Source organism: Equus asinus, chromosome 3, assembly GCF_041296235.1.
Source record: "Equus asinus isolate D_3611 breed Donkey chromosome 3, EquAss-T2T_v2, whole genome shotgun sequence".
Classification (NCBI taxonomy): Eukaryota; Metazoa; Chordata; class Mammalia; order Perissodactyla; family Equidae; genus Equus; species Equus asinus.
In genome coordinates, this window is record NC_091792.1 from 58,050,466 (window position 1) to 58,066,975 (window position 16,510).

The 16,510-nt window shown below is 39.9% G+C and overlaps 1 protein-coding gene across 1 annotated transcript in view; it reads left to right on the top strand.

Annotated features, from left to right (window-relative positions):
• GALNTL6 (polypeptide N-acetylgalactosaminyltransferase like 6) overlaps positions 1–16,510 on the top strand; it is a 1,096,422-nt gene that overhangs the window by 1,061,161 nt on the left and 18,751 nt on the right. Inside the window, exon 11 of the mRNA XM_014842142.3 lies at positions 10,004–10,120. Coding sequence (XP_014697628.3) covers positions 10,004–10,120 — 117 coding nt within the window. The remainder of the gene's footprint in view (positions 1–10,003; positions 10,121–16,510) is intronic.

Below are 16,510 nucleotides of genomic sequence, written 5' to 3' on the forward strand. Positions count from 1 at the left end.
TTTAATATTAAAAAATTGTTAACTATTAAAGCGGGTAAAATGGACTCTAAAGAGTACAGAAGGAGCAACTTTGGAAAGCAATTACCACCTTTAGGGCTAAGGGAATTTGAACAAGGCAGGAACTTAGAAACTTAGAAGAACCCCCCACCACTGCCGCCAAAGTTGAGACTCAGTCCTCATTTGATAGGATGTGCCTGCTATCAACATGCCACTTGGTGGTGGTGAAGAAACTTGCAGGAGGCAGAAGCAGCTGCTAATCTGAGGGCCACTCAGGTGAGGGCTACTTTCTTCCGCCCCACCCCACATGCCGATTTGTTGACTATCACAAGGAAAACAAGCACACACAAAAGAAAGACACTTCCTCTTGCTCTGCCCTTCAAGTGTCCATCCAGCACCCTCTGTTGATAAAGCCTAAAATTGTAGCCACTGGCAAGGAAAAATGTCTACAGGGTCCTCCTTGAGTACCTCAAAGCAAGGCAAAGAGGGATAGATTTGGAGTGGAGAGGCAATATATTGATAACTGACACAGTAGATAATTCCAAAATCTGCATTTCTTACCCTTACCTCTCTTCCAAACTACAGACTTCTGGATGTTTCTAAAGACACCTCAAACTCAGAAAGTCTTCTTTATCCACATGCAAACAGTTGCCAAGACCTATAAATCCTATCTGAAAAAGGTGTCTGGAATATACCTCTTTTTTTTAATACACTCATTCTTTGGATATATTCTATCACTACTACTACCATAGTTCAGATTTTCATTTTCAATTAGAACTAGTACTCATGTTTACAATTGCATAACTCCCTATCCACCTTTCCCATTAACATCAGAATTTACTGTCTAAAACAGGTTTTTCTTCTTAAAAGCATCTAATAATTCCCTTTGCCAACAGAACAAGGTTTACATTCTTTATCTACATAATCAAGACCCTTCACAAAATGGCACCAGTCTACCTCTCCAGTCTCATTTTTCACTGCATCCCAATACTACTACTATTAGTAGCAATAGTACTACTGGTAGTAATAGTACTAGTAGTAGTAACGGTACTAGTAGTAGTAGTAGTAGTAGTCATATTAGTAGTACTACTACCAGTACTACTGGTACTACTACCAGTACTACTAGTACTATTAGGAAAAACCAATATTTGTTGAACACAATACGGGCCAGACACTAACATAAGCACTTATATGTATAATTTTATTCAATGTTCACATCAAATTTATGAGATAAATTTTATTATTACCTTCAATTTACAGAAGAGGAAACTGAGGTAAAAAAAGGTTAAGTAATTTGCCTTAAAGTCATACTACCAGTAAATGGTGAAATCAAACTCTAAACCTGGGCAGTCTGATTCCAGAATCTATGCTCTTATATACATTATATTGCTCTCTAAAAATACATAAATGTAAGAATAAATTTAACCAATGAGGCAAAAGGCTTGTACACTGAAAATGACAACAGATTGTTGAAGGAAACTTTAAAAGATTTAAATAACTAGAAAGACATCCCATGTTCATGGACTAGAAGACAATATTGTTCATTCTACCCAAAAATACTGTGTCAATACTACTCAAAGAAATCTACACTCAATGCAATCCCTATCAAGACTCCAGTGGTGGGTTTTTTGCAGCAGCAGCAGCAGCAGCAGTAGAAAAATTCACTCTAAAATTCATATGGAATCTGAAGGAACTCCAGATAGTCAGAACAATCTTGAAAAGGAAGAACAAAGCTGGAGGACTCACACTTTCTGACTCAAAACTTAAAACAAAGCTACAGTAATCAAAAATGTGTGGTACTCATATGTTCCAATAATTCCACTTCTGAGTATATATCCAAAGGAAATGAAATTGCTACCTCAAAGAGATTATCTACACCCACATGTTCGTTGCAGCATTAGTCACAATAGCCAAGACACGGAAACAACTTTAGTGTCCATGATTTTAAAAAATAGACCCCACACAAGGAATATTATTCAACCATTAAAAAAGAAGGAAATCCTACCATTAGTGACAACATAGATGGAATGTGAGGGCATTATGCTAAGTGAAAGATGTCAGACAGAGAAATACAAATACTGTATGCTGTCACTTATATGTGGAATCTGAAAAAGCTGAACTCTTAGAAACAAAGAATAGAATAGTGATTGCCAGGGGCTAGAGGGTAGGCAACATAGAGAGTGGTTGGTCAAAGGGTTCAAACTTTAAGCAATAAGACAAATAAGTTCTAGAGATCTAATGGACAGTGTGGTGACTAAAATTAACAATACTGTGTTATATACTTGGAAATTGTTAAGAGAGTAGATCTTAAATGTTATCACCACCAAAAAATGGTAATTACGTGAGGGGATGGAGGTGTTAACTAACCTTATTGTGGTAATCATTTCACAATATATACATGTAACAAATCTTCATATTGTACAAATTAAATTTATACATGTTATACGTCAATAATATCTCAATAAAGCCAGGGTGGAAAGTGTGGTACTGGCATAAGAGTAGACATATATTCCAATAGAATAGAGTAGACAACCCAAAAATAAATGCTCACTTTTGTGGTCTATTATTTTTGAACAAGAATGCCAAGATCACTCAATGGGGAAAGAATGAATGGTTCAACAAATTGTGCTGGGAAGACTGCATATCCATTGCCAATGTGATGAGGATTATTTTAGGCTGGTTACTTTTAAAACTGCAGATGAGAAGCGGGCTGGTTACTTTTAATAAAAGCAACTCTGAGGAGCAGAGTTTGCTTGCCCTTTGCTGGGAAACATTTACATTTGTAAGGGAAACCTCCCGTCTGTAAAGATGTTTCCCTCTTTGCACCAGGAGGAAGTGGGGATGGCCTTATCTCTGGAAACTCTTAATGGGGAAGGCAAGAACTTAAGTTGTTTACTGTCTGGCAACCTCATATAACTGAACCCCCCCCCCAACATCCTCCTTTGTCTTTAGCTGAAGATAATATTTAAGCAGTGACTTCTGCCATTTACTCAATCCAGTTTGATTCTTACCTAAAAGTTATAGGACCACCCAATAACCAGAACTCTACCGGCACTGATACCATTTTAGCAACTTTTTTACATATTCTTTCCTTTGTCTTGTCAAGAGATAATTCACATACCTATGCCTTAAATTTAGCCTTACTCTCCACCCATGTTTGCAGCAGCAGCTCCCCATGCAGCAGCAGCTCTGACTACCCATGGGTCCTGTCCCCATGCTATTCCACACTATTCTCTAAATAAAAGACCACTACTGCCAGATCTTGAGAGTCCAAGAAATCTTTCTTTCGACTCCTCGGCTTACCGACCCCGCATCAAATGGGTTAAACCATGTCCCCCCAAAATTCACATGTTGAAGTCCTAATCCCCTGTACCTCAGAAGGAAACTTGTTTGCAAAGATAGTTGTTACAGGTATAGTTAGTTAAGTTAAAGTGAGGTCATGCTGGAGAAGGGTAGGCCCCTACTCCGATATGACTGGTGTCCTCATAAAAAGAAAATTTGGACACAGACACACACACAGGGAGAATGCCCTGTGAACACGAAGGCAGAAATCAGGGTGATACATACATATAAGCCAAGGAATGCCAAAGATTGCCACAAATCACTAAAAGCTCAGAGAGAGGCACGGAACATATTCTCCCTCACAGCCCTCAAGAGAAACCAACCCTGCTGACACCTTGGTCTCAGAACTCTAGCCTCTAGAGCTGTGAGACAATAAGTTTCTGTGGTTTAAGCCACCTCATTTGTTATACTTTGTTATGGCAGCCCCAGCAAATGAATATATCCACATGCAAAAGAAAGAGTTTAGAACTTTACCTTCTATCATATAAAAAGTTTAACTCAAAACAGATCAACGACCTAAACACAAGGGTTAAAATTACAAAATTCTTAGAATAAAACATAGGGAGAAATCTTCTTGGCATTGGATTTGGCAATGGCTTCTAAAATATGACACCAAAAACAGGCAACAAAAGAAAAAATAGATAAATTGAACTTGATTAGAAATAAAAACTTCTGTGCATCAAAAGACACTATCAACACAGTGAAAAAGCAACCATAGGAGAAAATATTTGCAAACTATATATCCAATAAGGGATTAATATCCAGAATATATAAAGAATTCCTACAACTCAACAACAACAACAAAAGCAACCCAATTCAAAGATGGGAAAAGGATTTAAATAAACGTTTTCCCCAGAAGATGCACAGATGCCCAATAAGCACTTGAAAAGATCTTCAACAGCATTAGTCATTAGGGCAATGCAAATCAAATGAGATAGGGGTCATAATGAGGTAACATTTCACACCCACTAGGATGGCTTCCCACCCACAGAAGACAAGCATTGGAAAGGATATGAACATTACTGTTGGGAGTGTAAAATGGTGCAGCCATTATATAAAACAGTATGATAATTCCTCAAAAAGTTAAACATAGAATTACCATATGATCCAACAATTTCACTCCTATGCTTATATCCAAAAGAATTGAAAACAAATAAGCAAACAGATATTTTTATGCCAATATTCACAGAAACATTATTCACAATAACCAAAAGGTGGAAACAACCCAAGTGTCCATATCAGTGGATGAATGGATAAACAAAATGTGATATATATATATATATATGTTTCATTATATGACATATGTGATATATATATCATATATATAAATGTGATAGATCTCACATGGTACATACAGTGGAATATTATTCAGTCTTAAAAAGAACAAAGTTCTGATGCAAGATACAATATGGGTAAACCTTGAAAACATTATGCTAAGTGAAATAGATGTGACACAAAATGACAAATGTGATATGGGTCCGCTCATCTGAGGCATCTAAAATAGGCAAATTCATAGAGTCAGTAGAATAGAGGTGACCAGGGATAAGGTAAATGGGGAACTTATTGCTCTATGGTTACACATTTGCTATTTTGGGTGATGAATACATTTTGGAAATAGTGGTAATGATGGCAGAAAATTTGGAATGTATTTAATGCCATTGAATTGTACACTTAAAAATGGTTAAAATGGTAAATTTCATATTACAGATAGTTTACTATGATTTTTTAAAAAGTCCATGAGGAGATGCTGAAGGCCTGTGAGACTGGAAAGGAGAGGAAAGGAGTGGGACATTCAGGATGAAAGACTAGAATCAACAGAGATGGCTAATTGTGGGGCACTGGAGGAGGCATATGGCTGTGTCTAGGGTGCCAGGCTGAGATCTTGGCTGGCTTATGCTCTGCTTATGACATTGTCAAGAATAACAGGTGATCCAGACTGAAGAATAGTTCTGGGGTAACGGACCATGCCTCATTCAGGGGTAGTTTCTCCGTATTTAAAGTGCCAACGGGACACCTCATTATATAACAGAAATGTAATTTGACTGTGACATCACCCCATTTACCATCATACTTGATTTAGCTGAAAAACTAAATAAGCAAACAAATAAATAAGTAGCAGCTAACATTGGCTGACCACTTACAGTGTTCCAGACACTGTGCTAAGCCCTTTGCATGTGTAAATTTAATCTTCACAACTACCCTCTGAGGCATGATTGTCCTCGTCTTACAAACCTTGTGCTGAGCTATACCAGATATTGTGCCCTTCCCCAAAAAAGGCCTCGCACTGTCAAATCTCCACATTTGTATTCATTTCTGTTCCCTGAGGCTACAGTGTCCTCTGTCACTCCACCCTCTAGATTCCATTCTACTCGTCCTCCAGAGCCCCCTCAGTGTCATCAGTTCTACTACGTGTTCCACGCTGTCTGGCACGGAATTGGTCATTTCCTCTTAGTCCTCACTTAGCATTTAGTAATCTAACAGAATGCTGTCCGAGTGATGTCACCTCACTAAGATTGTAGACGCCTTGAGAGCAGAAGCTGGTTTTTCTTCATCTTGGAATCTCCATTGGTACTTCTCAAAGCGCCTTTCATTCAGAAGTGCTCCTTAAATGTTGCCTTTTTATAAATGGATAAACTGGACTTTAAAAAAGAGTACATGGCTAAGATTATAGGGAAAGTATATTTGTGCCTGGTGAGCAGAACCCAGACCTGGTCTGTCTCCATTCAGTTCTCTCTCCATACGACACTAACGTCTTTCTTTCTAGTTCTGCACGTAAATTTGCGTTCTGAAATCAACCACCGTCCATAAAAGAGGAGCATCTTGATTCCTTTTACCATACTAAGATTTCATAGCCAGAAATATTAGGACTCTCAAGCCTTTCTTTCACACATGTGTTTGCTAATGTCCTCACTAGTAAAAAGCTGCCCAAAGGAGGGGACCGATTCTTTTTTATCTTTTGCTGTATACTCAACATCTAGCATAGTGCCTGGGGTATAGCAGGTACTTAATAAATACTTGTTGAATGAATCATGAACCCACTACTTCTTACCTAAAAGACCCCAAGGCTATCAGAGGGGAATTAGCAAACCATGCTGCCTCATTTGTCAAGCTGAGGCTAGTCTCTCTTTAATAACCAATTGAATTACCTATCCCTCAGCTACTAGCCACCTTGACGTGCATATCACATTTCCTTTCTCTTGTACCTCTTTTATAAAACCTCCTGTATTGGGGAGGAAAAAAACAATGGTCAAGCTGAGCCTGACTTCCCTTGCATCTCTAAGAAATCCTTTACTCTCTGCCAGACCTTTTCCTAATCCTGGCCCAAAGGGAGACGATCTCTGTAATCCTGTCATACATAATGATTCCCTTTCCCCCACTTTTCTCCTGCTTCCCACCCATTGCTAGTCAAGCTCCACCTTACTGTCTAATCCTGTTTCGAGTCTCTGAGGATTTCTTGACACAGTTTTAATGATACCAAGCCCTGAAGCTGGACATCAAAGGAGTAAAGCATAGTAATTATCTATTCTGTCACAGACGTGTTCAGTAGTCTGTGTCCCAGATTTGAGGAGTGTACATGCATGAGAACTGCTTTATCTTCAGCCACAGTTACAGAGCCCATGTTGGAAAAATATAAATCATTTGTAAATTTTCTTATCTACTTAAAAAAAACCTTTATTCAAATGAATAAACAAGTATTAGAATCAGTTCTATTGGATTTGTAGTCACCTGTTTATTACATTGGAGTCATGTTTGTGACGAGAGGAGAAGATATGAATATGTGCTGAAGAGATGGGAATAAGTAAAGAAGGGAGAGAGAAGGGAGTGAGAAGGGCCGGCTGTTAATCTTGTGTCCGGGAGCCTACCTTCTCCTACAGTAAACTCAGCATTTCCTTCTGGCGCAACTATTGGCTGGAATTTACACAGATGTAGACAATTATGCCTTTGAAACTTGAAATTGGCTTCTGAAACAGTTGATCCCATTGTCTACACAGATGCCATTTGAGTGAGAATTTAGAAAATTCAAGAGTTTAGAAAATGCTCTCTTCCATTCCCCGCCAGGCCCTTTTGAGCTCCTGGCTTTTAGAAACAGAATGAGGCTCTCTCACAGCCCTTGGTGTGTCTCCACAGGCCATTTGGCAGATTTGCCACTTGGTGTCCCTGGCCCATGTATGTTCTTTTCTTTCCCGCGTCCTCCTTTTCCAAGAGCAGAGCCCCTCCAGTAACTGAGCGCCATGCTAGCTGAGAGAGGAGGGCAAGCTCTTCCCCCGGTGGCCAAGCGGCCATCAACATGGAAGCAGCTGCCGTTTTCCTAACTATGGTCCAGGGTTCCTAGACTCAAGTAGAGGGAACAATGTGCCCTGAAGATGACTTTGGCATAAACGGATGCCGATTCTCTAAGAAGAGTGTGTCTGTGAGTTCAATGGCCCAAGAATGAAAAGAGAGCCCCGCTCAGAGTCGTGACACGCAGCTCGCAGGTTATAGACAGCTTTACAAAACCCACACGCTGGATTCAGATAAGGAAATCAAATAGGAGCTTTACAGAGGGTACCAAGCTCAAGACAGCGATAGCAAAATCAAACTTTTGACATTCTGGGTGTTTCTATTTCACCAAAGAAACTCCATCACACACCGAGGAATTGATCTTACAAAAGGCCTATTTTGAGCTTGGCTCCTCAAATTCCATAGTCAGGTTCCTCCCTAGTCCTTGTTTCAGGAAGGTGGAGAAAAGGTGAAAGAGGGGGAGTGAATCAGGCACACTCTGACACCAGCCAAGTTCATCCTGTCTTTCAGGATCTCCCATGCTACTAAGAGGAGGGATGCAATTAGTTTGCAAGAGGTGGGTGGCAAGCATTTTCCCTAATTCAGGATTCAAATGTGAAGTCAATGGGTTCCAGGAAAATGAATATGCAAGTGCTGATATGTATCCACTTATGGTTTGGTTGTTCATTTGTTTTTGCAAAAGTGTCTGTAGCTTTCCTTGGATTCTCAGAGAGGTCTGTAGGCCAAATTAGGTTAAGAACTATTGCACTGTATCCTATATTATTTCACATTCCCCCGTCCTCAGGGACAGAGACCCTGAAAGTAGAGGTGCAATATGGAAGATGAACCCCAGCTGTTGCCAAATTCCCTGAATCGAGAAACTGGTATCCACCATGTTGATTCCTTCCTGAATGACGTTTGACCAAGCTCTACCCCAAAGAAAGTGAAATATGAAATAGCTGTCTCCACCACCATCTCATCCCAGCATCACTTATTCCTTTCTTGATGCCCAGTATGTTGCATAACCACCTGCTCTCTGCCTCCTTACTCCATCCTGATAGGAATAGGCCCAGTGTGGGCATCCTTCTGGAGAGAGACTAGAGAGGCTCCGTACGGTACCCACTCATCCTGCACAAAAGAACTTTGACTGAAATTGTCACTTGAGTACATTCTGTTCTTGTCTCCTTTCTGAACAGTATCTAAAGGGATTATTATAATCCAGGACTATATAAAGGCATAAAAAGGATTGAGATAATTGAGCTTATCTAAGCATACCCACCCAAGGAACAAACTATAAACAATACTGACACTGTTCCAGGATGTGGGATTTTTTTTATTTTATTGAGGTCATATTGGTTTGTGACTGTAATTTCAGATGTACATTATTATGTATCAGTTTCTGTATAGACTGCATTGTGCTCACCACCAACAGTCTAGTTTTTACCCATCACCACGCATGTGTGCCCCTTTCCTCTTTTCGTCCGCCCCCAGACCTCCTTCTTCTCTGGTAACCATTAATCTGTTCTCTTTACAGGATGTGGTTTTGATGCTAACAGGAGAATTGGTGAAATCTTCAGGCAGGAAGATTTGACGGAGGGACGTGTCTATGTCCGGACTCTTTCTGTTGCTGTTTCTGCTGTTGATACTTTTCATAGTCCACCCTTTTCCAACCCCTCACTGCTCCGTTCCTTTTATCAGTGTTAATGTGGTTGTAAAGAATTATCAGTCATTCTTTCCTCACTCTGCAGCTTTTCAAAGTTCAGACTTTACGTGAAGAACCTTCGTCCAGGATAGTATTACCCCAATGGTACTGGCTTTCTTATCTTGCTAATTCTCTGGGATGACATTTAATTTATCATGCAGCAGAAATGCTAAACCAGGACAACAGGTGTAGACCAAGACCATGCCAGGCAAACTGGAACATAAAGTCACCATATCCTGCACAGAACCATGCAATGCTCAGTGATTCCCTCTCTTCCATCACACGCTTTACCTGTATCACCTGCCTTACAGTGGACCTCACTCCCAGCTAAGGTGGAAATGCTGGAAGATACTTTGAAGAAGAAGATAGCAACTTCTAAGTAAAGAACTACCTGAAAAAGAAAGATCTCCCATTTTACAGAAGTCACTAACTCTGTGCTGCTCCTCATGTTGCATTGTCACCCACTCCTTTGTTTCAGCCAGCTGCAGCTTTGCTGTCCAACCTTCTCACGTTCTTTCACATGTAGACTAAACCATGTTATATTTGATCCCTTGACTTTTCTTCCTAAATTGCACATAAATTTAAGGCATCCTTCAATAATCATGTAACCAAAAAAACAACTACTGAATCTATACCAGGATTGTCAGGAGCTAGGGGTACAATAAAAAGCAGCCCCGTGCTCATTCTTTCTTCCTTCCACAGATTCGAAACGTGGCAGCAAACCTCTGCGTGGACAGCAAGCATGGAGCCACAGGAACCGAACTGAGGCTGGACATCTGTGTCAAGGATGGTTCTGAAAGGACATGGTCTCATGAACAGGTATGTCAGCTCCCAGAAGTCACGGGACTCTGGGGGGCTGAGGCAGGCATGGAGGGATCCAGTGGGCACAGATCTCTTGATGGGACACATGGGACCTGGGGTGAGGTCCTGGTTCCGCCACTAAGTAGCTCTGTAGTTAAGCGAATCCCTCAACTTCTTTGTTTCCATCTCTTCTCAGACCAGTTATGATCATCAATTGAGATAACGTATAAAAATGTGCTTTCAGTAACAGAAAGGATGGTAGAAATGTTGCTTGTGACCCTAGTCTTTTATTTCCTTTCCCAGAATGATAGTTTTCAAACCATGGAAAACCTACAGAGTGCTATGTAACACTTCCAACTAAATTACATGGTTTTAGTGAAAGACTTTTTGTGATCTGTAAGTTTTGGGAGACTTTATCTAATCTTATTTTTCCCCTCTGGCTGTATATTGAAAAGAATACTGTGCCTACCCCTCTTGTTGTTGTAGTGGTTTGTAATCTTACATACGAAGGATAACTTTGAGGTAATGACACTCCAACATGGACTTCATGGTATACTTTAAGACTATTTATTGCTTTTGATTGAAAAACATTTTGGGGGTCAGCCTGGTGGCATAGTGGCTAAGTTCGTGCACTCCGCTTTGACACCCCCGAGTTAATGGGTTTGGATCCCGGGCACAGACCACATACTGTTCATCAGGCCATGCTGTGGTGCCGTCCCACATACAAAATAGAGGAAGACTGGCACAGATGTTAGCTCAACCAACAATCTTCCTCAAGCAAAAAGAGGAAGATTGGCAACAGATGTTAGCTCAGGGCCAATCTTCCTCACCAAAAAAAAATAAGAAAAACATTTCACTGCAACTCAGCTTATTAAGTGAGATGTGATTCCTGACCTGCTTTGAAACTTGACAGTCCTTGTAAGGGGCTGTCCTTACATTGTGTCATCTATAAAAGAGAAGAGATAGTGGGTAAAATTGTGTCTGCTCCTTTTTAGTGTCTTAATTTTAAATTATGAAATATTTCAAGTTGGAAAGTATTAAAAAATATTAAAGCATACCTTGGTGTACTCATCACACAGACTTAACAACTATCTACAGCTACTGCTGTGTTTTTTTAAAGAATAAAATTTACAGATACAGTTAAAGCCCCTTGCCCCCATCCTATTCCCCTCTCTCCCTCTGCAGAAGGATGTAACCCAAGCTCAGGATAGTATGTCCTGCCTGTGCTTTCTGCCTCCCAGAACTGTCCATAATGCCTCTCTTAAGAAAACCGAAAAAATAGACAAGCAATTATAGCGCCACTCCTCAAGTGTGTTAAACTAGTAAAGTTTATTAAACTCGTATAGTATACTAGTAAAGACACACTGTGCCCAGCCTAGGATCTTAATGAGTTGCTCAGGCGTGCTGAGATTCAGCATGTTGGCACCGCCCTCTGCCAATCCCACCTTCCTTCCTGCCCGCCTCTCGCCTGCCTTACAGGGCAGGGCAGCGTCATTCAGGAAAGCAGCAGTAGACCAAGTCCACAGCACAGTCCAGAACTAATTCAGTCCGTCAGTGAACCAGCACTGCCCCTCCCCTAGCAGGTAACCTGGTGCTTGTACTCTTACCCCACAGGCTCACTGTGTTCTAGGAGGATCGTGGGCCTTGCAGTCAGGCCAACCTAGATTTCAGCTAGTTTAACCTGGGTGTCCTTGTGAAATTATTTAATCATTCTAGGCCGTAGTTCCTCCGTCTTTAAATAGGAGCAATAATATCCACCTCACAAACAGGGTTATTAAGAGAATGAATAATGTCTCTAATATAACAGCACCTTGCACATAGAGTAGGTGCAGAGTAAGTGTTTTTTCCTTTCCGCCTTCTCACAATTCCTCTCGCCAGATGGCTTTATACTAACACCAAATTAGAAGTCTCTCTCAGGTTCGAGGCGGCTGCCAAATTCCAATATTGTTCACTCCGATAAATCCTGCAGTATGTGGACACCTATCAGATGGGTTTTAATGCAGGAGCCTCAGCTCCAGGATTTACTGATGAGAATGGAATATCAGCAAAAGCGGACCGGCCTCCTGCTTCCTCTATGTGTTTCTATAAACCCCACAGGGATGTTACCAGGGATGTGAGGAACAGTGTTGGCCTGTTACCTCCAAGAAGTGATTCTGACTTCAGCCTGGGAGGAAGAGAGATGTCTTCAGAGGCCTATCAGTAAGACTGGCATCTAGACTGAAAAAGGATATTTTAAAAAAGAAAAAAGAAAAAGGAGCATGCCATGAGGAAAATCTCTGTCTGTTGGGCTAAATTTCTCTCTACCACCTCTATTTAATCAGGAAACACACCTAGCCAGCTGGTTCGTATGAAGTATACACACCTGAATGCCTGCATCAGATTGAATATTCCTATCCCTTGGAATGTTCTAGAATGAAATATGCTCTGGACTACAAATTTTATTTGACAGCTGAAAATAAACATAAATAAAACCAACTATATTGCATACACTTTAAAAATTCTTCATTTGTTCCCCCTCAGGCTAAACTGCAAAAATCTATGGCATGTAATTCAAGAAATAGCCACCAGAGAGCAGCACTAGACAAGCAGACAACCGTAGAAGAGGACCAAGACCATTTAGTTAACACATCTCTTTAAAAAGATTTCCAGTCTCTAGAGACTCTGAAAGCAGAGCCACAGGGAGATTAAACAAGGTTGACAGGAGGGGAAAAACGAATCATATTTGAAATATGTATCATCATATATTGACTTGAAGGTGAAAACATTACAAGCTGCTTTGTTTTCCGGTAATTAACTGTAAGCTTTATTCAAGATATTACTCAATGACTAATAAGAACTAGGATTCATTCTTCTACATTTAGATTAAAATTCTTAGGTTAGAAAAGAAGCCTATCAGAACAGGAAAATTATAGATTTTTTTCAAAAGCATTCAAATAACACAAAAGGGGCACTTATTAGAATTGAAAGGATTCTTTTTTTTTAAAAAAAAAAGGGGGGGCAAAAATAAAACACAAATGAATAGACAAAATAGTTACATGGAAAATAAAGGAGTCTATTGAAGCACCTTCGTACGAAAATGTCTTTTGTTGCAGAACACCAGTGATGGCGAAATTTGCTTCTATGAAGAAAGCAAATGTGTGGTTCTTTTTTCCAGGGCCATCTATTTAGCTGTTTGATGTCACTGTAGCATTGTGTGCTGGCTTTCAGTTTCCTTTAGGGACCAAAAAAGAAGAAAACCCTGAATAATAAGGTTATTAAGGAGTGCCATTATGAATCCAAGGCAGACGAGAAGGCAGAAGGAAGAGCCTCCGGTGGCCATGGCCGAGTTTGGGCAGGCGGCAGGCTGTGATCTCATGCCGGGGAGGAAGCACTGCCGCAGAGCAGGCCCTCGTCCTGCTGAGGAAGCCGGCCAATGCTCCCTTTCCAGGACCTGGAGAGCGGATGTGCAAAGAGAGGCGGAAGCAAGTCAACGCACGTAGTAAAGGACAGCTTCTGGAATACATAGTCTCACTCTCGGGACACAGCATCCTGTTGGCTACAATCCGCAAGGAGGAGCACCCAGCATCTCAGATTCCTGCCAACCACATATCAAGGAAATACAACGTAACTACCCACAGAGAGAAAAGTATTTCCAATCTTGGCAAGTCAGGTAGCAAGATTAAGATAGTAAGTATATCTGCAGTACCAAGTCTAGTGAACTATTCATATGATACAATTCAGACCCAGGCAACATCACACATACCACATTAATATTAAAGCAAAGAATTATGAGTTATGTATCGTTCTGAATCTATATCTAAAAGTATCACTTAAAGAGGAAAGTAGAAAAATTAACATCAATTTAAAATTGAAGGCTTTGAGGTTGAAAAAAAAATCAGGAGTTATTGTGTGGAAAACCTAAATGAAATCTAAATACTTCTGTCAGTAAGGAACAGCCCAAGGGTAGGAGACAAACTATGAATGTCACAATAACATCACCCAGTGCAAACACTGAAAATACTTTTGTAACGTCTGCTGCTTTCTGCTGTGACAAGATTGCGCACAGGAAAATGTGCCTAATGGGTGAAAAGTTTGATATCTGATTGGTTTGCCATGGCCATTAGGATAAGATAAATGGCATAGAAAGCATTTCAAAGACGTAAGAGAGAAAAATTTTAGCTAACGATAGGTGCAGAAGAATAAAGCAGCTGATATAATCTGAAGATGTGTCACCTGGGATGCGGGGAAAGCAATCACCAGGTACTAACAGTAATGATGATGACGGCGCATAAAACATTGTGAAGACAACAGGCTAACAATCAGCCTACAGATCTAAAAATAATTATTGTCCTATATTAACATACATAGAAACAAAAGAATAAAAGTCACCTAAAGATGCCCTGAGATATAATTGCGACAATAGAAGAATAAATCTGCCAAGAGAAGACTGTGCTTATGTTTGCTTTAACACAGGTATTCTTTTGCACTTAACTGAGCCATTTAATAAAAAGTAAGAAAAGTGAAAAGAAAGTAAAGGGGCCAGCCCAGTGGCATAGCAGTTAAGTTGGCACATTCCACTTCGCCGGCCAGGGTTCGCCAGTTCGGATCTGCGGCACGGACCTACGCACCGTTTATCAAACGATGTTGTGGCAGGTGTCCCACATATAAAGTAGAGGAAGATGGGCACAGAAGGTAGCTCAGAGCCACTCTTCCTCAGCAAAAAGAGGAGGATTGGCAGTGGATGTTAGCTCAGGGCTAATTGTCCGGAAAAAAAAAAAAGTAAGAAAGTAAAAATTAAGAAAAGACTGTCTATTAAAAGAATAACAAGCCTGGAAATTGAGCATGATGGTAGCAAACCATTTATCTTCTGCAGCCTACTTTTCCCCAAACTAATAATGAGGGATTATGCTAGGTAATGATTACAGTCCCTTTCAGTTTGGTCTCCCACATGTCTAAAAAGCAAAAAGAGAAAAAGAGACAAAGAGGGAACTCAATAAACCAATCAAGACCAGAGGTTCCTACATTGGTTGGACCACTTATAATGTCAAGAAAATGTGATATTTAAATGAAATAAAGATTTAATCAATGTCGATGACAGATTTATAGGCCAGGAAATTTCTATTTCAAGAATAGGTAACTGAGCCTGGAACCATTGAAGTTGAAAGTTCAAATGATGATAATTATTGCTGATATTGTAATTAGACACAAATAGTACAAATTCATTTGAGGGACTAAAAAGACTAATTCATCTTGACAGTTATCCCAATACACTTTCCATTAGTATGATCAGCGCAAGTTTTCATTTATTCAATAGAAATTTTATTGGACATTAATTATGTGTCATGAGTTGTTCTGAGTGCTGGAAACACAAAGATAAAAACATAATTCCTACCATTAAGGATCTGACTGTCTACTGAGAGATACAGAAACATAAACGGACAGTCAGGATGAAATAAAGTCAGGGGTGGGAAGGAGTAACGAGTTGAAAGAGGACGGCTTCTTGGATGAGTGGACACCTGAACTGAATCTTAAAGGACTGAGGAGCATTAACTAGGTTGGCTGGTGAATGTTGGGCTTCCAGCCAGAGGGACTCTCATGAACAAAGTCACAGAAGAAAAATACAGCCTGATTAGTGCAAGGGACTACAAACGTGTTTTTTTAAATGGAGGTATAATTGACATACAATATTATGTTAGTTTCAGGTGTACAACCTAATAATTCATCATTTATATGTATTGTGAAATGATCACTACAATAAGTCTAGTTAACATTTGTCACCATACACAGTTACAGAATTTTTTTTCTTGTGGTGAGAACTTTTAAGTTTACTCTCTTAGCAACTTACAAGTGTTTTATTATTGCTGGAACATAAACAAGAGGGAAAGGGATGCAGCTGGAAGAAGTTGGCAAACGCCAATGTGGAAAGTGCTTCATATGTTAAAGAGCTTGAACTTCATTCTCTAAGGGTCATGTGAAAATATTGTGAGATTTCAGCTTGAGAGATAACATGGTCAAATAGGCATTTCAAACAGATATGAAGGAACCAAAAAAGGAAGGTAGGAAAGAAATCAATTAGGAGGTCATTTCAGTAGTCCAGACAAGAAATATTGAGAGCAAACGTAGTGGATATAGAGAAGAAGGGACTATTTCCAGTAATATTTAAAAGACGAAAAGGGCAAGACTTGGTAACTGATTAGACAGGGAAGGTAAAGATGAAAAACTCCCAGATTGACAAGTTGAATGAAATGACTACCAACTTAAGCAAAATATGGGAATAGAAACAGGCTTAGAAGGGAAGAAAATCAATTGAATTTAGGATATGTCATATTTGAGATGTCCATGGGACATGCAATTGGGAAATCCTACATGGAGTTGTACATAACACAGACAATGACTTTTCAACATGTTGACATGGGTTGAATTGAATGT